This window comes from Nesoenas mayeri (genome assembly GCF_963082525.1).
Source record: "Nesoenas mayeri genome assembly, chromosome: 4".
In the NCBI taxonomy this organism is placed as follows: Eukaryota; Metazoa; Chordata; class Aves; order Columbiformes; family Columbidae; genus Nesoenas; species Nesoenas mayeri.
The window spans coordinates 58,383,884-58,410,631 of NC_137540.1; the positions used below are offsets into that span (position 1 = coordinate 58,383,884).

At 37.5% G+C, this 26,748-nt stretch overlaps 1 protein-coding gene across 1 annotated transcript; it reads left to right on the plus strand.

Annotated features, from left to right (window-relative positions):
* Positions 1-313: 313 nt before the first annotated feature.
* On the plus strand, positions 314-23,078 carry SEPSECS (Sep (O-phosphoserine) tRNA:Sec (selenocysteine) tRNA synthase; the record flags this gene model as incomplete). The annotated part of the gene is made up of 11 exons (XM_080343676.1): positions 314-430; positions 1,732-1,886; positions 4,138-4,256; positions 4,344-4,502; positions 6,962-7,115; positions 11,074-11,176; positions 13,405-13,534; positions 13,653-13,744; positions 20,610-20,703; positions 21,327-21,417; positions 22,829-23,078. The coding sequence occupies exons 1-11, from the start codon at positions 317-319 to the stop codon at positions 23,076-23,078; spliced, it is 1,461 nt and encodes a 486-aa protein (XP_080199802.1). The 5' UTR covers positions 314-316.
* Between the last annotated feature and the right edge of the window lie 3,670 nt (positions 23,079-26,748).

Below are 26,748 nucleotides of genomic sequence, written 5' to 3' on the forward strand. Positions count from 1 at the left end.
CAGGCGTGTGCCCGGGGCAGCCAATGCACCTCTAACAGGGGGCGGCCCAGCGCTCCACCCGGGGACTGGAGCCTCCCGTTGGCTGCGCCGGGCGCGGGCCGCTCCGGAGGGGCCGTCCCCCAGCGCGGCGCCGGGCGGGGCGGACGCCCTCGCGCATGCGCAGCGGCGCCCCCTGTCCGTCTCCGGCGGGAACTGACCGAGTAGCGGGGGGCTCGCTGGGCGGCTCCGTATACAACGCGGTGCCGAGGGGGGAACGGCGGCTGGAACCACTGCTGCCGGGAGCCGGTGCCCCTGCCCGTGCTACCGCCCCTCGGCCATGAACGCGGAGAACTTCGGTTCCAGCGAGCGGCTGGTGACGGCGGCCTACGTCCGCCAGGGGGCGCAGGGCCGCCGCGCGCACGAGCTGCGCCTGCGGGCGCTGCTGGAGCAGGTAACGGGGCCGCCCCGCCGGGCCTGCGGCGGGGGAGGTGGCGCTGAGCTGCCCGCGGGCCCGGCCTGGGGTCCCGCGAGCGAGCCGGCCCCGCCTGTGCTCCGCCCCGCTCTGGCGCGGCCTGGCGGGCCCCGCGGAGCCCCGCCCGCTCTGCCCCGGCAGCTCCCGCCCTGGTCTTCCGGCCGCCTTCACCTGCGGTGCTGCTGGTGAGGGGCGCAGGCCGGGTGGGGAGGCTCGGAGCAGCCCGGCTGGCTTTGCCGTGCTGGCAGAGCCTCTGTGGAGCCCCGGAATGAGCGGCCATCGTCGGGGCAAAAAGGGATTGTGGCGTGTTTGCTGAGAAAGGCCCAGCAAACAGTTAAAGAAGTTTTTCACAGCAATAAGATACTAACATATTGTTATATGAGGTAAAAAACGGTACTTACGTGCTGCCAAAACAATGTATTTGTCTCCAACGTACAGAAATCATTATCAATGAATTCTCAAATGTTTCAGTTCTTGAACATCCTTGGTCACATCATCCACTGTTTCAAACATAATTTTCATACCACACTTCAGAAATGAATTACTTTTTACTGAAATTGTTTTGCTGTTATTTGGACATGTTAAAAAAGCCTCTGGACTTTTGAGCTGCTACAGGGTTGCTCATGGGTTTGTGGGTTCCTTTCCTCTGAGGAACTTCTTTGCAGTTTGCAAAGACTGAGTGCGGTTCTTAACGCAGTAAAGAGCACAAGAAAAAGCATGTCTCTGGTTGCAGGTTTTAACACATTATGTTCTGTAAGTGGTTTCTTTACCTATTAGATCATATCTGCGAAAGAAAATATACAGATAGGAACATGTTACAAATGAAACTATATTTCTCTTTCTGCTCATAATTAATATTTTTTTGTTCTATAATACCCAATTATCTGCCTTTCATTGATTATCTCTGTTGAATTCCTATAGTAGTAGATTCTTATTTGGAGAATGCATCAAGTAATCTATAGTCTTCTAGGGAGTAATTAACATGTATGTGCTGCAGTGGTTTTGTGTGTACCTTAAAGAACACCTGAAAGTGAAAAATATCTTGACTATTTTAATATCAGGATATGCTAATGTAATTGCACTTAATATATGGAAAAATGTTATTTAACATTTATTCGAATACAGGTTAATAATACTAGATAATATAAAATGGCATAATAAAAAGAAAAGCTGCTGTTCAATGTGGGAAGGAAGGGTAACATTAATCGAACAGTTGCTTGAAGTTATATTAATTCTTAATTTCCAAGTTTGGTAGTTACCTTCATATAATTATTTTTAAGGGAAAATGTCCTGAACATGGATGGGATGAAAGCACCATTGAACTGTTTCTTCATGAACTTGCTATAATGGACAGCAATAACTTTCTGGGCAACTGTGGTGTGGGTGAGAGGGAAGGAAGAGTGGCATCAGGACTCGTTGCCCGAAGGCATTACAGGTACAAATTATTGGCAATTTGAAATATTCGGATTTATTATTAATGCTTTCAAATGGCATATTTCGTTGTGACTTGTTATCTGAGACCTTGATAACATTTGAGGAAAGCAATGTAGTGTGATATTGTATTGATACAAGTTTCTGTGTTGAATTTTCATTAATAACTCATTGGAAAGTCTTGAATTAAACAAAAATGTTTGTGAGGGTTATGTCTTGTGTGCTGAACTGATAGAAGCTGAAGATGTTGAGTTGACTGCATGCAGGGGAGGCAGAGGTCTTCCAGTTTTAAAACATTCCGCACATTACTTGCCTAGGATATAACACTGTCCAGTTTTTTATCTGTATATTATTAAAAATTACTGCATATTGTAGTTGTAAAGTATTGAACATTCCTTATGAACAACTATTTGTATTTTGTTATATTCATTAATATCTTCATAATATGATTAGTTGATACGCACATGAAAATCTAGTCCCTCTGTCATAGATTTTATATGAATTAAGGAGATTTATAATCACAAAAAGAGCTTGTAGCTCTTCCAACACCTGATGGGTATGTTGGATGCTATCGTTTTAGAGGTTCTGCATTAGTTTCTTTACGAATATACTTTTGCGCGTGTGTGTGTGTAGAGTTCTGTGCTGAGTACCTAACTATGATGTTTTATCTATCAGGAATGAAACAAAGTGAAATTTCTTCAAATGTCTGTCCTTGAAAGATTTAACACAAAAGATTAGAGAGCAAAAATTTAGTGAGCTATACCATATGGAAGTTGAATTACTTAGGCTTAATGGCTTTCATAAGTCCTACTCTACCATGAAAAATTAATGAAGAAAGCCAGTAATACATTCATTTGGCTTTTCTTGTTTTCTGTACTGTTTTCTAGTCTAGATTATGTATGGTGAGGGAGGTGGGGGTGACAGCGGAGAGAGTCTCTGAGGCAGTATTGCTTTCTGACAGCACTGGAGGAAGTGTGCCCAGCTTCTGGGCTGGTGTTCAGCTGCTGTTGATATAGCTCTGTTACCTGGCATCTCACCTTCACCTGTGAGTGTTAGAAACAGCAAGAAAAGGTACAGAGGCATCCTCCGCTCCACTTATCTCTGTAGTAAGTTTTACAGGTATCTTTGGGAGTGATGGAGGTAGCAGGATATGGTTCTCAACCTGTATTTCCTTTCAGCTTAATAAATTCTTAGGGGCAACCTTAGAGAGGATAGCTCCTTGGGAAGGGAGTATGCAGAAAAGAAAAAGTAGTAGTATGAGAAAGCAATTAAGAACATGGCAGCAGGAATGAGGGAAGAAAATATTTTTGATGGAGTAAGGATTATGTGCAAGTTTATATTAACTATCAAGCTACTGTTGATTTCAACCTATGTCTTGAAATGGGGAAAAAAGTTTAAGCTGTAAAATTATGCTCTAAGAAGTTCTGAATTCCATACACTCATCAAAAAGCATTTTATTCTATTTGTAAAACAAAAACAGAGGCATAAATAGATATCTATAGTTACTAGTTTACTTGAGCAGCTGCTGCATTTCAGCCATGGGTAAGGTTAGTTCTGTAAGCTTACATTTTATAAACAGTTTCAGGATCCTCCACTTGTGAAAGGTGTTAAATAATAGCCAACATTTATAAACACAGTTTATCAACATAATTTATAAACTGGATGCAGAGAGAGATGGTATTGCATGATACATAATACTGAATGGTAGAATGAGGTAGATGAAGTGAAAATGTAGAAGGTGGGCAAAGTGATGCATTAACCTTACTATCTTTCAGGATGTTTTGTCACAGTATGTATTATTTCTTTGCCTTATGGAGATGAAGCATTTGTCAGGGAAGTATCTGTATAATACCGCTATGCCTTTGGTATGCTACACTATAGGCAACTGAGTTTTGTTTTCCTTGGAGTTGTGTGTCAGAACTTGTCAGCATTTATAATGCTAATTCAACAGGCATTAAGAAGTGCTGAGGTGTGTTTAAAAGGAAGCCTGCCAGATGCTAAAGGTATTGCTACTACGGGTCTTCTCAAAGTTTTTACTTAGGTGCTGGAACACTGTGAACCTACTGTTAAAAAAAAAAAAAAGACAGTTTCATATGAATATATGTAGCTTGTTATAATGGAAATCATTATGGCAGATAATTGATGTACAGCATTTTCCACAATTGTTTATCAAATTGATTTCTCTTCAGTTAGCAAGAATTATTGGTTTGAGATGTGAAAAAAAATAGATGTATGTTTTCAACCTTTTTGTCTAGGTTGATCCATGGAATTGGAAGGTCAGGTGACATTTCTGCAGTCCAGCCTAAAGCTGCAGGATCCAGCCTTTTGAACAAACTTACTAATTCAGTAGTTCTGGATATTATAAAGATGGCTGGTAGGTGTAAATCCAAAAATATCTCCGATTTGTTGGGGCGTGTCATGGGTTCTTCATCTTAATTTCTGACTTACTTTTTATGTGCAGGTGTCCAGACAGTGACCAATTGCTTTGTGGTTCCTATGGCGACTGGCATGAGTCTAACTCTGTGTTTTTTAACATTGCGGCACAAGAGACCAAAGGCAAAATACATTATCTGGCCACGTATAGACCAGAAATCTTGCTTTAAGTCAATGATTACTGCAGGTAAGAAGGAGCTGACTTATTGCAGTGTGTTCTTCCAAAGATATAGAACTTCGTCTGGCAGGATCACTTCGTATGTTTGCAGTAAGATCCAAAAAGGCCTAATGCATAGTAGCTCTAAGTGCTTTATTTCTATACTCCTGATTTCTAACATGTGTGAGTTGTCGTCTTAATGTCTTGTAAAATGTAGGCATATGCTGAGTGAGGTACAGAGGTGTATAAAGTTGTAAGTAGAGAACACAGTACTGAGGAAGTTATGGTTCACTCTTGGAGTTAGATTCCTAATTTGCTGTCCTGAGAATTACATAAAATCAAGGCTCATGGTTCAGACCTTTCTCTTAGATTTATGCAAAAAGCATGTGTCCTAGGAATTGTGATCAGAAGGTGACAAACTGTCTGATTTGCACATTCTTTTTTAGAACATGAGAAGTGTTAGCAACCCTGTTTGTTTTTAATCTCACACTGTCACCCAGCTCACTCAGGAAATGAGTTTTGTGCCTTAGTTCAAACCTTGATTTCTCTCAAATGGAATTCCTTGTTTACCCCACTGTAGGTAAGGTAAGGATAGAAATCTGGCTCTGCACGGAAGCTGTCCCCTCCTGCAGCAGATGCATGGGATCAAGGAAAGGGCAAGTAAGGGAGACCATAATTTTCCAACTCAGTGCACATACCTGCAGGTGGTGGCATAGATTCTGGTCCTAGTTCCTAGGACACAATTATTTTTTGCATAAAAGACTCATCAGATAAAAATGACCAAACAATTGGAAGCAGAGACTGGATTCTGTCCAGGTAAGATACAGAGATGTTTAAAAGGAATCAGATAACAAGTAGAACACGTATATAAGAAAAATGGGAGTGTTTTCAGAATATTAGGCTCAATTTAGCACATCAAGCTAGGAAATTACATTTATAATGGAGAAGGTTGTGAGGAAATGTAATTGATTTGTTATTTTTTTTAATAGTTACAATAGCTATCACATAATTGATTAAAAGAATTATCAGCTGAAAATAAGAGGAAAGCAGGTATTTGGTATCTATCAACTATCTAGTAAGTGCAGTCTCTGCCTTCTAGATCACTAATTGAAAACCAGACTAGGACTAACAATGTCAATAAATCATTCTAGTCCAAGTTCTTGTGCAGAGCTTGAGCCTTACATATCAGTGTTAAGGCACACTGTTGAGCCTTGAAGGAAAAATTCACATTGCTGCTGCCATGTTACACTGCTTTGGAAGTCACTCCCTTTTCCCCTCCTCCTTTACTTTCATTCAGTAAAACTGAACATACGTGGTTTTTAAGAAAGTAGTGGTTGTTTCAGCTCACATGATGGTGCTTCCATGCCACACCTGTTTGGGGAAGGGAATATATGGCTTCCAGTGTTTTATTCTGTAAACAAAACCTGAATTATTTGTTTAATAATTTATAAGCTAGAAATTTGAGCAGCTACCATGACAGGCTTCCTTTTTTAAGAAAGAAAACTCTTTCTGTGCTAGATTAAGTCACACATGCCTTTGTCTAGCTGAATTTTGAAAACCTTTGAGGATGGAGATTACACAGCCTCTCTGTTCCAGTGCTGTGCTATCCTCTGAATGAAAAATAAATTTTTCTTGCTGTTTATTCTGAACCTCTCAAGCCAAAATTTGTTGCTGTTGCCTCTTACTATGTCCTTGCCTTTGTAATTCCCTCTCAGATGGCTCGGTGCTGCTGAACTGTAACCACCTTGGTAGCTCTCTGATGGACCCTCTTGGTCCATCCTGAGCAGCCGATTCCAAAACTAGAGACATTCCAGCATTTACAAGAAGGGGACTGTTTCCTTTTTTTGCATGTTTCTTATATGGGTCCTTGAGAAACAACCTTATGAGCTTCAGCTGTTGTACATCTTAAATGCGAACTCAAACTGGAAACTTAATGAAATAAAAGAATTGGGAAATGCCATATCATACAATCCAAGCTGAAGTTCAGTTTCAAAATGAGATCAAACATGGACATTTTTATCTTTTAAGAAGTAATTTGGAATTTTATAGGTTGAATAAGGCAGAACGTTATGATGAAAACCAATTCATAAATATCATTATTGCATTGCTACATCTAATGGCACCCTTTGTAGAGAGGCTGTTTTAGTATGCTGATGTTTACAAGAATGCCAGTCAAAAACTTTTTAATTGAGAGGGCAGAGGTTATTCTGTTTCTAAAACAATCTGCAAGCTGATTGCTGTTGCATGCAAAGAATGTAAGATAACCTTTTGTCTGGAGTCCTATATTTAACAAGAATATTATTCTAGTTTTTAGCTATATGGGCATTGTACAAAGAAACAGCTTATGTATCTGTGTTCTTAATCCGAGTCTGAAAGAATCGGGTAAAAACAGTGGAAGCAGAAGATTTTTCAGATTTATACTGGAGCTAAAAACCCACATTTAAAGATTTGATGATATACATTCAGGTCTTGCTTTTTTTTTTTGTCAGGTTTTGAGCCTGTGGTGATAGAAAACGTATTAGAAGGCCATGAGCTACGGACAGACATCGAAGCAGTAGAGGCTAAAATCAAGGCTCTTGGTGCTGAAAGTATTCTTTGTGTGCACTCTACAACATCTTGCTTTGCTCCGAGGGTACCTGATAGGTAAGTCATCTTTGTAAGAAGTGTGTTATTTGTCCCTAAAAAAGCCAGGGGGGTGGAAAGTGAACCCAAAAGTGGGGGAAACAGCAACCCAAACCAAACAAAACCTCCATGTTTTGAATGTCCGTCTTCCTAAAATTGCTTTATTAGTGCCAACAATTAGTAAAGATACATTGATCCACTTGCTTAAGGAAAATGGCAGATTGAAACAATGTTGCACTTTCAGAAAAGTATGTTAAAGTGAGAATAATGCAGAAGGTTTTCCTTCTGCTGTATAACTGAGGTTAATGATGATCTCTTGTGATGAAATGAATGTCGTATTGACAGTGGCTTTCTTATAATCTCATGGAAGTAGTAAAAGTAGATTTTCATAGAACCGTAGTCCAGAAAATGTAGTTCCATAGCTAATACGACATTTTGATATTACTGTTGCCTTTCTACTCCTCTCCTCTAGCCAATGATGAATTTTCTTAAGCTGTTAATAGGGTTTAAAAAAAAAAAAGCTACAGCTAAATTTAAATTCTTTGCTTGAGTTACTCTTTCCTGTATTATACTGATGTTTATAAGGCTAATTAAGATATAGTGAAATAAGGAAACTCTTGTAACCATCTAGGGCAGATGTGCTGTACAACTATAACATATGATTTGCACTGCTGTAACTTCTCTTGGTTTGAACATTTGCTGCCTGATTGCATGATGCTGCCTCTTATAATTTCCAGCTGTTAAATCACCATTAAAAGAAGCTTAAAATACACTGCCTTCTTTCCTGATATTATGTGTCCATATACATAACTTCTGTAGTTGCTACGAAGATGTCATTCAAGCACTAGCTGAAGCTGAGATGAACATTACGTTTCTGGATGGGAAATAGAGTATCTGAGACATTATTTTAACATGTAGTCTAGTTATGAAATATTTTAAAAACTTCTCAATTTGAAAATGACATCTTGGAGTTGAGGTGGCTACAGTACTTGGTATATTGAGTTATTTGTCCAAATGAGCACTATTGTTGCTCACAAAACCTGCCTCCTCTATTTTCTTACAAAAATAAGTATCAAGAAGCAAATTTGTTAGATTTTGCTTTTGAACAGGTATATTTTTATGGACTTGTATGTAGTATGCTGAACTATGAGATATTACATGGTTTTAAATGTAGTGTCTCAGTTGATCCACTTTAATTGTTTTTAATTTATCACAAAATTGCAAAGACTTATGTTTAGAGTTCCTCTGCAGTGCATGCTCTTTTGTAAATTACTTTATCTGGATAATTTAGTTGAGTATTTGTAAGTGTAGGGAAGCAACATTATTGACTTTGAAACATGGCAAGTAAAGATATGTTTTGCTCTGTTTTCCTACCTTCAAAAAAATCCCAATATTTATTATGGGTTAACTCAGTTGCTAGGCAGAAGTTAAAACAATATAATTCTGTCAGAATACTATGAACATTGCTTGAAGTTGACTTGCAGATTTATTGGCTAACTTAAATCACAGTCATCAAAATAAAATAGTCTATTTTATAGCTTGGGTAAATGAATCTTTTCCTTATCTGCCTCCTCTTTTTGACATGTGATTGTTTTGTCCTCTGCAACTAAGAGATGAATTATTAGGTAGTGGCACTGTGTTATGATATACCACAGATATAGGAGGATTTGAACGTGCTTTCTATTTAAAGGATACTGTCAGCTATTGAAGGCTGTAACATTCATCTTCCTCCAGGAAGGAAAATCCCATGCAGCATTTCTGGAGTGTACCTTTTCAAATGTCTTGCATTTATAAGACTTTGTTTAGTTGTGGTGGTGGTGGTAGTGGTTTAAAATTTTAAGTAGCTTAGGATTGTTAAAAGGTCAGGTAAGAAGGTTATGCCTGTGTACCTATAGCTTTCCTTTGAAGTACTATTTAACTTTATGGCAATAATTCACTACTGTCTTTCAGAGGCACATCAGTTCTCAGACAATGTGTGGCTGTGAGTTGTCTCTAAACCTGCTGTCTTTAAGAGAACTAAAGGAAAAAAGTGCCTTTTTCAGTTAGTTTATGTACTTAGCAGAACTCTGTATCTTGTTATTTTCATTACTATTACAAGAAAGAGCAAAGCTTTCTTTTTTATGAACTTTCACAAGCGAGAGAGAAAGGAAAAAAGAAAGATCTAGAAAATATTTCTTTAAGTTCCATTTGTGAATTTTAAGAACTTGAGTAGTAGCCAAACTGCTTTATTTTTCCTAATATGACCAGCAGCTCTTTTAATGGTTCATTCTAAGTCTTGGAAGCAGACATGTGTTGTGCATAATTGTTTGCTTCCCTTGCATAATTACATATTGTTTTCAAGCTGTAGCACTCCCATCTTGTATTGCAATATGGATCTAATTGTTCAACAGAATATTTTTAGGAAAAGAGACTTTTCTGTTTGCAGTCCTTGCAGAAGCTGGCTTATTGCTCATTTAAGCCTCAGGAGGCGAGAAAGCCAAACGTACGTAACAGTGCACCCTCTATGTTTCCAGTTTGGTGAAATTCTCCACCTGCACTTAAAAAGAAAACTATAAGAGGGGAACTGTTTTCCTTTGAGTTTCTGTGGAAGGTGAGGAATGAATCTGATTAAGATCAGCAGATCAGAGGGCAAAAACTTTGCCACATGTAATGTTATATTTCCTGAAATATTCTGTTAGTGTTACATAGTTCAGGATTCAGGATGTTGATAAACGTGAAAAATTATTGGACATGCAGTTCCTGCTGAATATCTTGACTCTAGGAGATCAATAAGTACATGATACTATTTGTGTTTCCTAATCGTTACATACTTATGATTTTTTTTAGGGATAATACAGTGATGATGTTTGCCAAAGGACTGAGGCTTAGAAAATTTAATCTGAGGTTTGCAACTGAATTTTGCATTTCAAAATGACACTAGGCAAGGTAATAGAATGCAATGGAATGTCACCTCTTGGAAAATGTTTTCATACTCTGACACATTTTATGTGAATGTCAGTAAATTACAGTGAGAGGCTGTACAGAAGGAGATAGAGTAAAAATGCATTGAAGGTTTAGAGTTTCCTCATTTAAAAAATATTATTACCTTTATTATCACTTTACATTATTGTTTATTACCTTGTTTTTTCAAATAGATTTTATTTCTGAAATATATTCGCAAGTTTGAGGGAAAACAAGAGCTTTTTTTGAAAAATAGAGCTTTATTAGGGTGGTTCAAAAGAGGATACTAAGTACATGTATGTTTAAACTGTTGGAGGCCCTTACCCAAAATGACCTGTGCAGCCACATAAATCCTAGTTTGACTGAGAAATCAATCCAAGCTGAATTCACTGTGATTTCAGGGATTTCTAAAGGCAAGAGAAGATTTGTCTTTATTTCTGAGTAAACAGTTAAACAGAGTTTTAATTTATTGGTTTCCACGTGCAGACGTTTTAGGGCTCTCCGTTCCTTTGAAGAATATCTTTTTTTTAATCAGTTTATCTGAAATAGGCAAATGGGATTTCAGCCAAAGGGCTGAAATATTAGTTCTTTGAAATGAACAGAACCATGTGAACATGATGCTTTTGATTCCCAGTGTGCATCTTGTAACTTCCATTAGGCCATTTTCAGGTTGAATATTAGAAGAAAACAAAAGTGTGAATAGCTGAAGCTCTGTTAGTTATCATTAAAGTAGTATAGAAATGCTTATATCTGAAGCAGAATGGTTTTGGATCTGTTTACTGTGTTCCTGACAAAACTTTCAGAGAAGCACAAGAAAATTCAGCCCAGGTTGACAATTTGTCATATATGGAAAAGCTAACAGAATTTTCTTCTCAACCTTTATAGCTTAAGGTGACAAGTAACACCTTGAGGGACTAATAAAAAATGTTTCTTTTCTCACTCTGGCCTCCTTGTGGACCTTTCAGTCTTTTAATGGTCTAATTTGTAACATGAGTTACAGTTATCAATGCTTCTCTAAATTACAATTTTATACTCATAGACTGGAGGAACTGGCTGTGATTTGTGCTAATTATGACATTCCCCATATTGTCAACAATGCTTATGGAGTTCAGTCTTCAAAATGTATGCATCTTATCCAGCAGGTAGGAGCTGTGTATTTCAAATCATTTTTTAACAAGTATAAGTAACTCTCTGATTGTAGATGACAATAGGAAATTTTGTCGGATGTTTCACAGCTTTGAGAGTAATCCTGTGCGTGTCTGATATTTGGATGTATTTCTGAGAAAGCGGAGCAGGGGGAAATACTTCTATTATGTGCTTTTTATTTAGTCAAACAAAATTTATTTAGGTTTTGTTTTATGTTCAAGTGTTTTTTGTAACGGAAAAATGTCCTTAAAAAGCTTTCTTAAAATATTTCATAAACTTATTAACTAAAAATAAAATAATGGATCATACTCGAATAGGGATTAAGCCTTCAACAGAGTGTGAGTTACAGATTTTCAGTTGAAGGTACAAGATTCTACAGCAACATTTTGTAGATATTGCTACTATTAAAATATTGTCATTGAGAACAGCTGATGAAACTGGGTTCAGTGTTGTGTTTGAAAAAGTTTAACTTCTGTTCCTGTTTAATTTGAAAAGGAGGTTGCTTAATATCCAAGATCAGCCATGAAACTCAAAATTCTTTCATTTTTGCTCATTGCAATGTACATGCACTGTTTCTTCAATATTTCTTTTTTCTCTCTGTTGCCTATATCAAAAGAACAGAGGGATATTTTTTAACAGGATCCAAGGGATCCTGAACTATTATGCTGGTCATATATTTTTTTCTAATTGAGAAGTCACTGTGTTATTAACTGGGCACAGACCAGCTTGATATATGGCAGGAACGTCATATTGGCATTTCTAAATCTTGAGAGACTGAAGGAATTTGACAAAACTTGAAGTGATACATGAAATAGAAAATGGCATATGCTTTATTTGTAATGTACGTGATACATGTTTATTGTATTTAACTTGCACAAATTTAGTGGAATTCTGACATGAAGGGGGCTGTGGAATTGCTCAATTTTACTGCATGAAATGTATCTTTCAGACTACAAAGCTACAAATGGAACTGTTACTGTGTTGCTTTCTGTGTTTTTTTTTTTCTTGGCTTCTTGATAGGTTGTTGAGGTTTGTTTGTTGTGTGGTGTTTTTTTTCCTTTGGTTATGCAAATGTATACATTTGAGCTCTGTTTTGGTTTACATTTATTTACAAAAATGTATTTCCTGTGATAGAAAATGTACTGTCTGTGAGGAGGTAGTTATTAATGAACACAGGAATATGTACACGCTGAGCACAGTGTGAACAGAACTTGGAAGGGTGTCACAGGAAAGAGCTTTTGAGACCATTTCATTTGTCATGCTTTTTCCTTTGGTGGCCTTCTGCCAATTAAATCAAATTAGAGCTGCTGACATTCATCTTCCCATCAAAAAGCTGACAAACTTGGAGTCCTTCTTTCCATCTCCCATGCACTAAGCTATTAAAACATAGAAATAACAGCTGCAATTTAGCTGGATCTGCTTTTTTAACTGTTTTTGACCTAGCTATTTACTCTGTTTATATTTCTTGGTTTTAGTGTATAGTACTTTAATACACTTTAATAAAGTATTTTCATATACTTTAATTTGTACATTCTTTAATATACTTTTCAGGTTCTGTTATGCTGCATACTTTTGAATTGTACAGTTCACAGTAGCATGTAGCTCAAATTGAAGATGTACTGCAGAATCCACATTTTATCCTTTAAGAGCATCTGAGTCGCTAGCTATTAATATGAGGACATTTGGTTTCCTGGGAAGTAGGGAACGCTAATACAAGAAGTTATCTGGATTTTGCTTGTTGCAGGCAGACTTGTAAGAAGGAGTGCTGTCACAGCCCTGTTGTTTTAATGCAAATTTACACACGTATCAAGTAAAAGCTTCTTTTCTAATGAAGCATTAACCTGTAGCCCTTTACTGTCAGAATCTGTGAAACCTTTTGGGTTGTACAGTTTTAACTATATAATTCCAATTCAATTGCAAGGGTTTTTGGTTTTGCTTGTTGAAAATAAGCTGCACTTAGACTTGCAGGAACTAAAGTCAGTATTTTAAATCATAGCAAAATAGGAATTTGAAAGGTACTATTTAGGCCGACAATGGTAATAATAGTGAGCAATGCTGAGAAGAGCTAACACTGTGATTTTTAATTTTTTAGCACATACAATATTTGAGAGAGTTTCAGGAATTTATTTCAGTTACATTGCTGTGTAATTATGATGCTATCATGTGTTTCCTTTTTCCTCACATAAGCTGTGGATTTTTCTTTGTTTGTTTCTTTTTGATAAAGGGTGCTCGAGTAGGCAGAATAGATGCTTTTGTTCAGAGCTTGGACAAAAATTTTATGGTTCCAGTAGGTGGTGCCATCATTGCTGGCTTCAATGAGTCCTTCATTCAGGAGATCAGCAAAATGTATCCAGGTAACTAGTTCATGGACTGATTTAATCCATATGAAATAACTGAAGAAAATTTGATTATCAGCTTTCTTTCACATAAAATTTATTTTTGCCGATTTAATCTGTATATTGTGCTTTTCAGGAAGAGCATCTGCGTCTCCTTCTTTAGACGTCCTCATTACGCTTCTGTCTCTAGGTACCAGCGGCTACAAACAGTTACTGAAAGAGAGAAAGGTAAGCCTTTTGGCAAGCAGCACTTTCTTGAAGTCAGCTGTTAACATTCTTGTTGCAAAACTGCTTTGTGTGTTAAATCCAGTTTCTGTCTAGAAAGCCGTTGAAGTTCTTCTGAGCTCACAGCTCTGATTCTGGAAAGGCCATATGATATAATTACTTCTTGGCCAAATGGTGCTCATGAGTAAGCTTGATTTCCATGTTGTTTTCCAAACCAGAAGGCTGAACTGAAGTCCTGTACTATCTTGTACTTTATTCATATCTATTCCAAAGTGTGACTAGCACAATAGAATTTTGCCCATAAAAGCCTAATCTGGGAAGCACTTTGTGTTACTGTGATCACACTGCTTCCAGGACCAAAGCATGAGATCAGATGCTCAGAGGTAACCCATGGGTTTCTGCTCTTCTTCATTTGGCCCTATGGTGCCTTTGTATTATGATAGTGTTTAATTAAGTGTTTGTGTACCACATTCTCTGGAGAATCACAGCTTCTGATTAGGTTATAAATACTGTGCATGGCAACAAAAATAGAAAAATGCTGACATTCAAGGTATTCAGCTAGGTAGAGAGCTAGGTTTCTTCTCTGCTTCTCACAGACTATGTTTTAGGTTGGGTATAACTGCATTGCACAGACATTCAAGTGGTCTGGGGCCGTAACCTGTACCTCTGGAGTTGTCCTTAATTCTGGACATACTACAGGCCTGATTATCTGTATATATTAACACACAGAGTTCTTTTTGTATAGGGTTTTAGTTAAGGAAATGCTTTGAATTAAGTACTATTAATAGTTTTAAATCATGCATGATCTGTTTCATTATTTTATTTAGAAACTGTGTTTCAGTTCTTCTCTGCTGACAGCTTGTTGATGCCCCTGATTACCTGGCAGGGCAATAGCACTGAATGCTGTGGCTTGTTTCTAGCTGCTTGTAAAGGCATCCAGAAATTCTGTACTGGAATTGAGATCCTGTAGGAATAGCGAGACTATAGAAAACCAAGCCAGCTTAGTGGCCTTACAGAGACTAAGAGGTGATGTGTCCAACCGAAGTGAAAACATGGTTTGTGAAACACTGAAAGCAGTTACCACTTCTGCCACTGTTGCAATACACTTTCTAACATTTTATTCTGGACTGTAGTATGTATTGCCATGTATGGTTTGTGTCTTCACTAATAGCAAATTGTCATTTTTTCCCCCTTCACTTTCATCTCCAAAAGAATCTCAAGTGAATTTATCATGTCTTCTACAAAGCTGATTTTCATATTAGATTTACACAGATAGCAGAAATGTAATGGGCAGTATAAATATTCTCCAAATCATAAATAATAGTTTGTTCATAAATAGTCTTCATGAATAACTGTATGCTTTGAATCATGTAATTTTCTTGGAAGTAGAATTCTAAAGTGAATAAAGCATTATATTTTTACAATTTCATGTATTTTTGTTTCAAATGGAAGTATACTCTATAAACACAGCTTTTTATATGGCATAAATATGTTTCTTTTATTGGATTTGCTGTGGAAATATAAACCTTTTTTTACTTAAATCTGTTTGTTCCCAAATTGTAAAAATGTAATAGTGACAGTTTATTGCCTGTGCTTTGTGAAAGCAGAGGCAGAGGCTATTAGGCTCCCAGCAGGAGCTATTTATAGCTTGACATTGAGTACTCCTTTCTATATCGGTGCAGCTACACCTACTCACACAAAAAGTCAGCTGTAAAAAGACTTCCAAGTTGTGGGGTTTTTTTCTTTTTACCTTATCCTTATTCAGATGAATGTTACTTCAGGTTATTTGAGCTCAAGCCAGAAAGACCAGAATATTACTGAGAAGAGATTAATCTCACACAACCAAGGAAGGAAATAATCTGCCTAGTTTTTCTTTTACACAGATGAGCTGTTTAATATATGAAGGGAAAAGATTATATGAGGGAGAGGAGCATGTACATAGAATGGTATTTTTTGACAAGCTGGCAGTCATGGAGTGTGCAATTGTCCAAGAGTATGAGATTATATGTTATTACATGTTATAATATGAAGGAGTAAAATGGTTCAATGGATCTGAGAACAGAAGAGCAAGGGAGTAACACACACGTGCTGTTCAAATGTCTGAATAAAAGTTTCCACATATGAAAGCTTAATGAGGAATGTTTTCAATAGTCATATTTAGCCTTGATATTTTCAGAGAAAGGATGGAAGAAGACCACCAACAGTAATGCTTGCTCACTTGTTCTAAATGTTCAGTATTCCTTTTTCTGTGTTTATGTAAGGTTTAGCACAGTGTTTTTCTGATCTCAATAGGGGATTCTGGGTTATTTTGTAATGCAGATAATGGCAACTGACCCTTGGTCAAATTTGTTAGTCTTTGCTTTTAAATAACTCATAATATTATGTAAAGATTAAGTTTTAGTAGTGGCTCCTTTGGTTTCCTCTAGATACATTATGTTGTGTCCCATATTGTGCATTGCAAGGTCTAAAACTCTATTTTCATGTATGTATTTGTGCGTCTGAACCAGGCCACGTGTAGTGAATATAGTGATTGCACAGTATAGTAGCATAAACTGTAGACTTCAGTTGTCACCTCAGAAGCCATGGAGAGCAAGGACCTTACATTCAGGCTCTACATTCAGGACCTTACATATCAGATTTGATACCTGTCAACTATTTTCTAATGTGATGCATTTAATCCATTTAACTAATTATTATACAGGTATTACTGAAGAGGAGATGGCTTCATTTTGTTTTCAGCAGTTATGGATTTTCTTGTTAGACTTTCCTTAACAATCTAACAATCAAGATAATTCTGATTTTCTGAAATGTATTTTTGTGCTACTTGGGACATGATGGAGCTTTTTCTATCTGTATCCTCTGTCTGTATACTTTCTAAGAGTGATAAACTGGAGTAATTTTTATGTCCTTATAAAGTATGTGTCTAAAATACTTAAAGTTACACTAAGTGGGAGGAAATTGTTTGGTTTTCACAATTCAGTAAAATCCTGTGTTTACATTTTATGGTTTACCATTGATGTAATTATTCTGATAGGAATAAATTATTTGTACAGTTCAGTGTGAGTTTATATTGCTACTCTTTTTATGATTGAATTTAAGAATAAGAGAAAAGCTACTTAATGCTGGATTTTAAACATATAAAAAATCAAATATTCTTACAAGAAGACAGACTTTCGTTACTCTTTTTTTTTGTCTAGTCAGTTTGGTACACTGTAGTTTGCCAAATATGTGGTAATATTGCAGGATTTTCCTTGTGTGAAATATGTGGAACCATATTCAAATTTTAGGGTGGCTGGAGGCAAGGTAATTTAACTGAATTCAATTATTATCTTAAATGGTGGTGTGTGGTTGAACAAGTGCCAGGTATGAATGGAAGCTTCAAAGAGGCCATATGTACTTAAAGCTTGTATTGGAGCAGCACGGCCCACAAGGAGCCCGATCGCCGGGTCTTGCAAGCGCTGAAGAGAACATGTGTTGATCAGAGTTGTTAAAAAAGACCTTTCAAAAATACGTGAGTGTGGTGATTGTCAGCATTAGTAGCAGATGGGCAAGACTTACTGGGCAGTTTACGTTAGATTACTTTTACCTGATATGAAGATTTTAAAGTTCCATAATTAGTTTCATATTTTTAAAACTTGTCATTATATTATAAATTCAGAACAACATTCTCGATCTTGCAGTGCGGGAGAAGCTATCTACAAGGGTAGATGGCATATGTAGGTATCACACATGTACATGCACAGTTTCTGTCTTACATTTGTTCTTGTTTTTAAAGGTGGGACCAGATCAGTCTCAGGTACAGCACATGAGCGCTGGCAGTCTGTATCTAGTGCAGAGAGGTTATAGAATTGCTCTTCTGCACTGTGTTCTTCAGCACCATAAACAGCTGTGTGGCTCTTCTCTGAGGACAACTCATCTCTCCAGATGAGAGTGGCACAGGGAGGAAGGCAGAGTGTTCCAGGCTGGGAGTGTGAGCAAGCTGGCTGGTTAGAACCAGCTGCAATACTTTCAGCTATGCACAAAAAGTTTTCTGTCTTCATCAGTTGTCTCTCTGTCACCTGCTGTGGGACTAATGGCATATTTAGTACCCCCATATTGTCCAGCTAACTGAGTCATTTAGCACATTTGATGCGTATTCCATTGTTGACTTGTTCTTTGTATTTTTTGAAGTATTTTATTGTTTCAGGTGCTAGAAAGACAAGAAGAAGTGCAAGACAATTTCACATGGTTGGGCATTCATTTCACTAGCCTGATGAGGTTTTGTGATAAGTTTCTAAGGGGAAAGACTGAATGAAATAATGAAACTTAACTGACATTTAGTATTACTTGCGTTGTTCAATGCAACTTTAGCATAATGGCTTCACTGCAGTGCCTGCTACAGAAAATCGATTATGTAAGAGCTCATTTGTATATAATTGCTTAGGCTGCTTATAATTTTTCCACATAACAAATATTTTGTGATAGGGGTTGGTTATAGATTTGACCTCACAAAATATTGCTTTTTTTTTTTTTTTTTTTTTTGGAAAGGCCATTAATCTGTCTTGCAACAAACTGCTGAACTTCTCAAACTATAAAATATCTGGAGGGCTTCCTTTGAAAAGATGCAAAATAGTGTTGTTCATAAAAAGTAAGTTTTGAATTTGGGTTCAGGTAGCTTCAGTCAATCTGATGAAAATACATACTTAGATTTTTTTTTTGCCATCTTTCTATTGTCCCTTTTTTTAACAAATTCCTATATACATAAATGCTCATCTAGTAACCTCAATACTTGATTTAACGTAAAACATTTATACAGTGGCTAACTGGTTACACCAACTTGCAGTCCTTTCAGTAATAAATACTGCAAGAGGTGCGATAGAGAATTCCCTAGGTACAACACACAAAAAATAATTCATTTGGAATATGTTCCTGTTCCAGTACAGGTTTTTCTCAGTCCTAATTTAACCAGTAATATCTCCATAGTAAACACAATTTATGTGTATTTCTATAATACTTTGCTTCAGTTGTAGAATAGCCAGCAGAGGGAGCACAAATTAATTTATGATTTGGATTTTAAAAAACCAACAATTACTAATGAAATGACTAACACATTGGCGATGCTTGTTGTGGAAAGCAAATAACAAGTGAGTAATGTGTTTATATTCAGCGAGGGACCAGAAGGAAGGGAAAAGTGTCTGAACATTTGAAACATAAATGTTTTTCAGCTTCTGTGCATGAACTGTAAATAAACTCTGGTAAATTGAACCCATAAAATAATTTGATTTGCAAATGCCTCTGAAAAACAAGAGTGTTTTCTCACAAATTTCAGGTTCTGATAATTAACCATAGATGCATCCTGAAATTTTTATTGTTTTTCCAAGTATTACAGTCGCATTATGCTCTTGTTGATACTTGATCAATAGCATAATCGTTTAGACAGTAACAATGATACTTTTTCCTCTCCGTCTGGATTCATTTTATGGTAGGAGGAAAACCAGGTCAGGAGCTGTGCTCATTTGGTCACTCATGAATGAGGTTGGTTCCCTGCAGTGGCTCAGGAAAAGCTGCTGTAACATTCTTCTAACTCAGCTGCCACGAAGCTCATTTGGTTTTGTAAGACCTTTGGGAGGTTCTGCTTAAAAACAGAATTTTGATGACAAGTTATAATTTGTATCTGTCAGAATGTGCAGATTAGAACAGGATACTGGTCTGCAAACAGAAGAGGCAATTCTATTTAAAGAGCGAAAAATCACTTGTCAGGTCCAGAAATTGATGAGGATGCTTAAACAGGCAGTTGCATTGAAGCAGAAGAGCAGCACAACCTTTATGGCCAGAAATAAAAAAAATCTGGTGTTCAGTATGTTTTAAAAAGACTACCCAGTATTTGTATATTTTTGCTAGTTTTTATGAGAGGCTAACCATTGAGAAGGATGGAGAAGAAGCCAAAGGATACCATAAAAAGAATAGCGATTATTCTCTGTCCATAGGTGTTTTGAGCCGATATGTGAAGATATTAAACTGAGGAAGACCATGAGCAATTATCATAGATTACTACGGGGGAAGAGAGAGGGAATAAAATGTATATGAAGCAAGAGAAGCAACCTTTTGTGTGCAGTGTAACTTGTATCTGAGCCAAAACATTTATGAATCCCGGTTTTATGACACTTTTACAATAAAGGTGCAATCCAAGCGATGGCAGAAATTCAGGTATCTCCATTGTTTTGGTAGGCTTGAACAGGAGGGCTCAGTCCCAGGATGAGGACTGGCCTCACAACAGAGCTGAGGATTCGGGAGAGTAGATACTGTCTGAAACTAAATGTGTACTCACAGCCTGCTCCTTAAGCCACAGCATTGCCATTCTCGTACAGAAAAAGAAGTTTGCACTAGCGGTAATTGCAGTTGTGTGATACCTGGTAACAAAACACACTACTTTTAGTCTGGAATGTATTATATGAATAGAGAGAAAACAAAAGTAAGGAGCAATATGCCATAATGTGGCCATCTGCAATGGTAATGGTTCATTTTCTGTGGCTCAGGGGCCTGGATGGGGGAGGTGGGTGAGACCTGCTGTGCACTGGGAATCTCTTCAAGATCTCTTCTCCTTAGGTTTCAGGGCCACAGAGAGGATGACTGACATCCCAAGCACGTTTATTAGACCAGATAGAGAGCTTTGTACCAGCTTGAGGGGAAAAAACAGTGTTCAATAAATGGAGCTGTTCCTTTATAGAATGATTTCAGGGAATTGCCTGGTCTGCTTACTTGGTACACATGAAAAGAGGATCAGCTGGGCACCTGTGGGTTATAATGGAGACTTAAGCATTTTGTGAAATAGGTACTATTTTCTCTGTTTGATAGCTAATAACAAAAATATTGTCTCTTTTTTTTCCAGGAGATGTTTTCCTATCTTTCAAGTGAGCTGAAGAAGCTGGCAGATAACCACAATGAGAGACTGCTAGAAACACCACATAATCCCATTTCCTTAGGTAATTGTTGGGTTTTATCTATTAAAAAAAAAAATCTTACATACTGTGCACTTTTGCATACAGTTCCTATATATTAAACATTGTCCACTACACTCCATTAAATTGTTCTTAGGTTGATATGAGACTATTGAACCCAATAAGGTAACCTACCATAAAAATAGAGTAGCCACTTGAGCCTTTTATTTTTTTGCAAAATTGTTACTGTCCTATACTCATTGTAATCCAGGCAGGCAGAAGATGTTAGCATGTATTAATACTTTATAAATAAGTAGATTTTTAAATAAATTAGGATATAATTCTTTTATCCATGCTTTTGTAGTGCTGTAAAAGAGGTTGTGGAATTCCTACTCAAGGTATTTGTTCTAACCAAAAATTCTCCTGAACACCAAGGTAATATTGCCTGCCTGTGCAGAGTCTGCCTGTCTAACTGAAGAAGTAATCTATGACAGCTTGTGGAAAAATTAAAAATTACGAAATGTAGTATTTGTATTTCCTTTTTCTTTGTTCTGAACACCAATATTTGGGTACATTTTTGTTGCTGGAAAACAGCTTGTCTCCTGTGGTTCTTTGTTGGAGAAAAAGCAGCTTTGTAGTAGTTTTAACCTGACCTTTTGTTACTTTAGCCATGTCACTGAAGAATCTAGATGAAAATAATGATGCTGCTGTTACCCAGCTTGGATCTATGCTTTTCACAAGACAAGTTTCTGGAGCAAGGTGAGGATGCTGTGGATTTGAAAAATTTGGGTATACATTTTATGAAATCTTGTAATATTTGTTTTGTACCAGTTGTCTCAGGATTATGGGTTATAGTCTGACAATAACAAGTCAGAGAGCAATATACCCTTCTTCGTCACTGCTATCTGCTAATAACGTCTACCTGCCTGAGTTCGCAATGAGATCGCTTCGGTAGGCTAAATAGATAATCCATGCCCATTTAATTTAGTGTCATTATTCCCTAGTACCCCTTGGTTTCATTTAGTTTCCAGCTGTTGTCTGATCTTATAGTTACATTGTAAGCTACTTAGAGAAGATCTTTGTTTTGTTTATTGCAGCACAAATATGGTTGTGCTGGATGTCAGGGGAATAAGCTTTTAATACCCTATATAGCTTTTTGTCATATGGAAGAAAATCCTGCTTTCCAGAACTAATTGCGTTTAAAAAAAACCTCAAAAATCTACAACCTGGGCCAGTCTGAGCTGCATTTATTCTTAGAGACACTGGTACATGGAAATGCAAGCCAAATAATTTTAAATGTTTTTTGTTTAAACCTTTTAGAAGAAGAGAATGATTCAAAATTTGTGTTGGCAGGGTTCCTTAATCTGAATATTACTTCTGCCATGCTAACTCCTGCCATAGACTTAATGTCATTTTTTTCATGGCAGAGCTGAATGTTTCCACATCAGAAGGTATGCTTCATTAGCTTGGATTATTCCACTTCCTGCACAGATGCATGACAGTAAATCTATATGTACTGTAGTTAAATGCTCTTTTTAATTTGCCTGTCCTAACCTTGGCTTGTCCTGCAATTTCAGCCATCTTTGGCTGAAATGTTTTAAGAGGCTAAGTTTTTGAAGTTAAAACTGCCCAATTCTTTGCCTGATATAAAGGTTCCAGTTTTTTCCTTTTTTTTATGTTACTCACATTATTTTATAGCATATACACTGTTTGACCCAGCCTTTCAACAGATTTTAAATGTCCCAGGGAGACTGGGGTCACCAGGTTGCCTAAGGAGGGGTGAGCTGACCCAGGTCAGAGACCGAGCAGGTCAGATAGTTAGGGCTTCTTATGGAATAGGAGAGTTTGTGGCAGATATCTTCTCCATCCACACTGGGGAGTTCATAAATACCAGCAGTGAATGCCTTAATAATTTAACTGAAGAGGGGAAGGGACATACGTGTATGCACACAAACTTGAGCTAATTCAGGATCTGCTATTACTATCGCTCGTAGTGATGCTTGGGCACTAGCTTGGAGAATGCCTGCCCTAAGCCTGCTTACGGTACTTTGTTTAGAGTTAGCAGATGCTAAACTATGTAGGAACTAGTGTAAAAGTGTTCATCACAGAGTGTCACATAAAATATCTAAGGCACCTTTAACCAAATCACAACTTTATTTGTTTGTTTCAGGGTTGTTCCCTGTGGGTCTGTACAGACAGTGAATAACTACACTTTTAAAGGCTTTATGTCACATGCAAATGACTATCCCTGTGCTTACCTCAACGCTGCCTCAGCAATTGGAATCAAAAAGCAAGATGTAGATGTATTCCTAAAAAGACTCGACAAATGTTTGAAGACTTTTGGAAAAGAAGCAAAGAAAGAAAAAAGTGTAAATGAAATAAGTAATTCTAATACAGGCACAGAACAACTTGAAGACTAGAAGATACAGATTTAGCAACACAGGAAGATATGCTTTTGTTTGAAATATGTCAGGTTTGTATTGGTTTAGCATTGTGAATCTGCAGTGCAGAAAATTTATTCTTGATCTGAAAACAATGACAAAAGAAAGCTGGGTGAAATTCAGCTTTAAAGAAAGTAGGTGAGATTCTTTCCAAGGCAGAGGGCCAGATACAAGTTTTGCAGCACAAAAATGTTCTTAATATCTGCCAAGGTAAAGCTTTACATTCATGAAGACCTTGAGCTGGCCTTTCAGCCTGTGGGTGACTGTTTGGATCAGTGTTCAGCAAATAGTGGAATGCTTATTCACATGGTTTTGATTAGTAAGATTTTTTATGGCAGTGATTTAATTCCTTCCCAGGTATAGACCATCCAGCAAGAAATGTTTTGCTGCTCTCAAAATCTGCCTTGTTTCTCATCACCATACTTGCCACTTTTATTGTTGAAGATTTGTATAAGTGTTGGGATAGCCCTTACTAAATATAATGTTAAAACTGCATTAGGAAATGATACAGTTGGAATAGTAGTGTTTTTTAGGTATACTCACCTCTCAAGAACTGCCTAGAACAAAGCAGCCCTCAGTGACAAAGAAAAACGTAGAATACCTCATATCCTCTCAATACTCAGATCTTTAAAAGATTTGCATAGTTCAGTAACCCAAAGGAATTTTGATAATGAAAGCAAATGGTTGTGGAGTGGAGAGGTACAGTTGTCTCTTTTTCTTTTTTCTCTTTTATTTTGTTTTCCATTCCATCTTTTCTTTGATAGGGCGATCAGGTCAGACACTGGAAAGGAGGATTGCCTTGTGGGATTAATGCAGAGGTTTCAAGAGCCAGCGTGGCCTGAGAGTATTTTGGCATTTTTAGTCCATTGTTGTTAAAATGTATAGACTTCCATTTCTGAAGTGTCTCTTGCCATTTTCACTGTTGCTTCTATGGCTTGTGTGGAGTTGCTGATTTGAATTGATTAAGCAAACAATAGATTTGGAGACTGTTCCTTAAGCAAAGGTTCTGTATCACTGGAGTGACAGGGCTCTAAGTACCAAAACTTTTAGTTATTCTTAGATGCAATTACTACATGGTATGTAGTTTTTATGTCGTTTAGTGTTCAAAGCGAGTTCAATGTTCAACGGCATTTTCTTTGTCTGTAGTACGGTAGTACTTGGGACACCACAAGTAGTGAGTTCTAAATGTCAGGAAATATTCTAGCCACTTCGGTGGGATCTGAGACGTGTCCTTCTGAGCCCCCTTTAAACTGCTTAATCAAAGCAGTGGTGCTTTGGAAAGCATTGCTGTCTATCCAGCGTGTTCAAATGCATTGATACAAGAGGTGATGTTAATAATGTGCTAATCATCATGGAGCTGTTCTCACGTAGTGAGGTCTGTTGTATCTTAAGTTTGAATTGAACTGCGGCTTCTCTGTTGTTATTGCTCCAGTCAGAGGCGAGATGGATTACAGCGTGTGTAGGAATGGCTCCCCAGCCTGCAGTCACGGTTGTTATTTGCTGTACAAACACATCCTAGGAGAAATGTAATGTAACTTGGCCACTGAGTCCTTGTGGCTCCAAGAAGATGTAAATTTATTTTATTTTCTTTTTTTTCCCTCTCTCCTTTTTTTGCCTCACCCTACTCTCTTTTTTTAAATTGAGAGCATGCTATACCTCATTTTTTCCTGTCAGTAAAGCATTTCCACAAGCCTGGGAGCCAAAACTGTGCAGCTCACTGCCTCAGTCTTCCGTATATTGGAGCAGGCAGTGAAAAAACCACAAGGCCTTAGTGATATCTTTCTTCCTGTTTGTTTGGTTTTTTAAAATATTGCTGTTCTGTGCCTGAATGAGTATAAATGATTGATTTAGATGACTAGTCACAGAATGCAAATGTTAGAACTATTGTTATGAGAATTTAGGGAGGTGCATGGTAGCAACTGAAATAAGCATTTAATGAATAATATCCTGAAACTGAATAAAGAAAACAGCATTTGCCTTCTCTGAGAGGAAGAAACCTCTGCCTTTTATGTTCTCATAATAAATTGTCTGCTGCAAATAATTCACTCATTTCTACTGTAGACTGACCTGCTTTCTCAGGTGGTGTTTTTCCCCCCTTTGAAGTATTTCCCTTCTAAAATCAAAGCTGAAAATTATATATACAAGTATCCAGGGAAATAATTAAATGGCTTGATTTGATTTCAACCTTTTAAGACTTTTTTAATTTAAAAAAACAATTTAAGATGATGGCTTTAATTAAAAAAAAATGTTGGCTGTTGTTAAAATTCTTCACAAATCTTAGTGATGTCACCCAAAGTCAAGAAATTCTTAATATTTTGAGAAATGTGCCCCACCATGATGTATAAACTCTCAAACTAAATATTCATGTTACATTACTTTGGTAAGCTGTTGTACCAGTTTGCAGTTTTGTTTACTTGCTTTGTCCCTATAAATGTCTTCAGTTTTAATATTTACTTTTTAGAGACAGAAGCATTATATAATGTCACTGTAAATATAATTAAATTTTAAGTAATTCAGATGGTAATATACTTTAAAGTAATTAGAGAAGACTTGGTTATTTACAGCATATTTGAAACAGGAGATTCAGTAGATGTCAAAAAGTATTTTTCAAGGAAATGTATAAACCACTTATTCTCTATTAACTTAATAAAGTAGTGAAATAATATCGGAACATACACCCGTGAGCAGCGTTTTCATTTCCTTTGTGTAACAGATATGGGGAGATTTCATGGCTACAGCAGGTCTGACCCACTAAAAGTAGTACTGTGAAAGATGGTAATAGTGTGGGCATAGGTTTGTCAAACTGTGCAGAGTAAAACAGAGATGTTGATATGTATTTGCCTTCTCTGAAGATCTTTGTAAGATTGTACGGTGAAGTAAGAAGCTTCTTAACTAACTGTGCTGCCCTGTTCCTAACCTCTGTGTAGGCACATGTCACTAACAGATCTCAAAAATCTGCAAGAGCCACCTTGATGTGTCCAGCATCCACATTGCTGGTGGGAGATCTCGGAAGGTTGCCTGGGCTTCAGAACATACTTGGGTTCATACAGCAAGAAGCCTTAGCAGAAACACCAAGAAGAGATGCCCATTTAGTAAGGCAGTGTCACAGCTACTGTTCATGCAGCTGCCTGTCTCTGTCATCTGCTGGGGCACAGCATGTGTTACCAGCCGTGAAACGGGAGTGGGCAAGCACTTGCAATGTTCCAGAAGAGCTGAGGATTCAGAAGGAGCAGTTTAAGGGGTTACTGCTCTTGCTGCCTAGTCTGCTGCTCCGAGTTACCGCCCTGCAGTGGAGGGAGCAAAGCGGTCCATCTGCTTGGCAGCTACTGCAATTCATACAGGCTGTTAACAGATACTAAAACTGGGGCGTTTGAGCATTGCAAGGATGAGGAGCGGTAGCTGTAGAGCCTGCATATTTCCCATTCTCCTTCTGCAGAATGTATATTCTGCAGATGCTTACTGAAAACAGTAACCTTTGGCAACGGGGCAGGTTGCATGAGTAGGCAGGGACCCCTCAAATCGCCACAGTCTGAATCACCGAAGCGACTTTCCTCCCTTATGGTGCCTGTAACTGTTCTGTGAGATGCTTTTCTCTCCCTCTGATGTTGCATCTTATGCTATGTGGATCTGTATAGGTGGAAGAAATGAA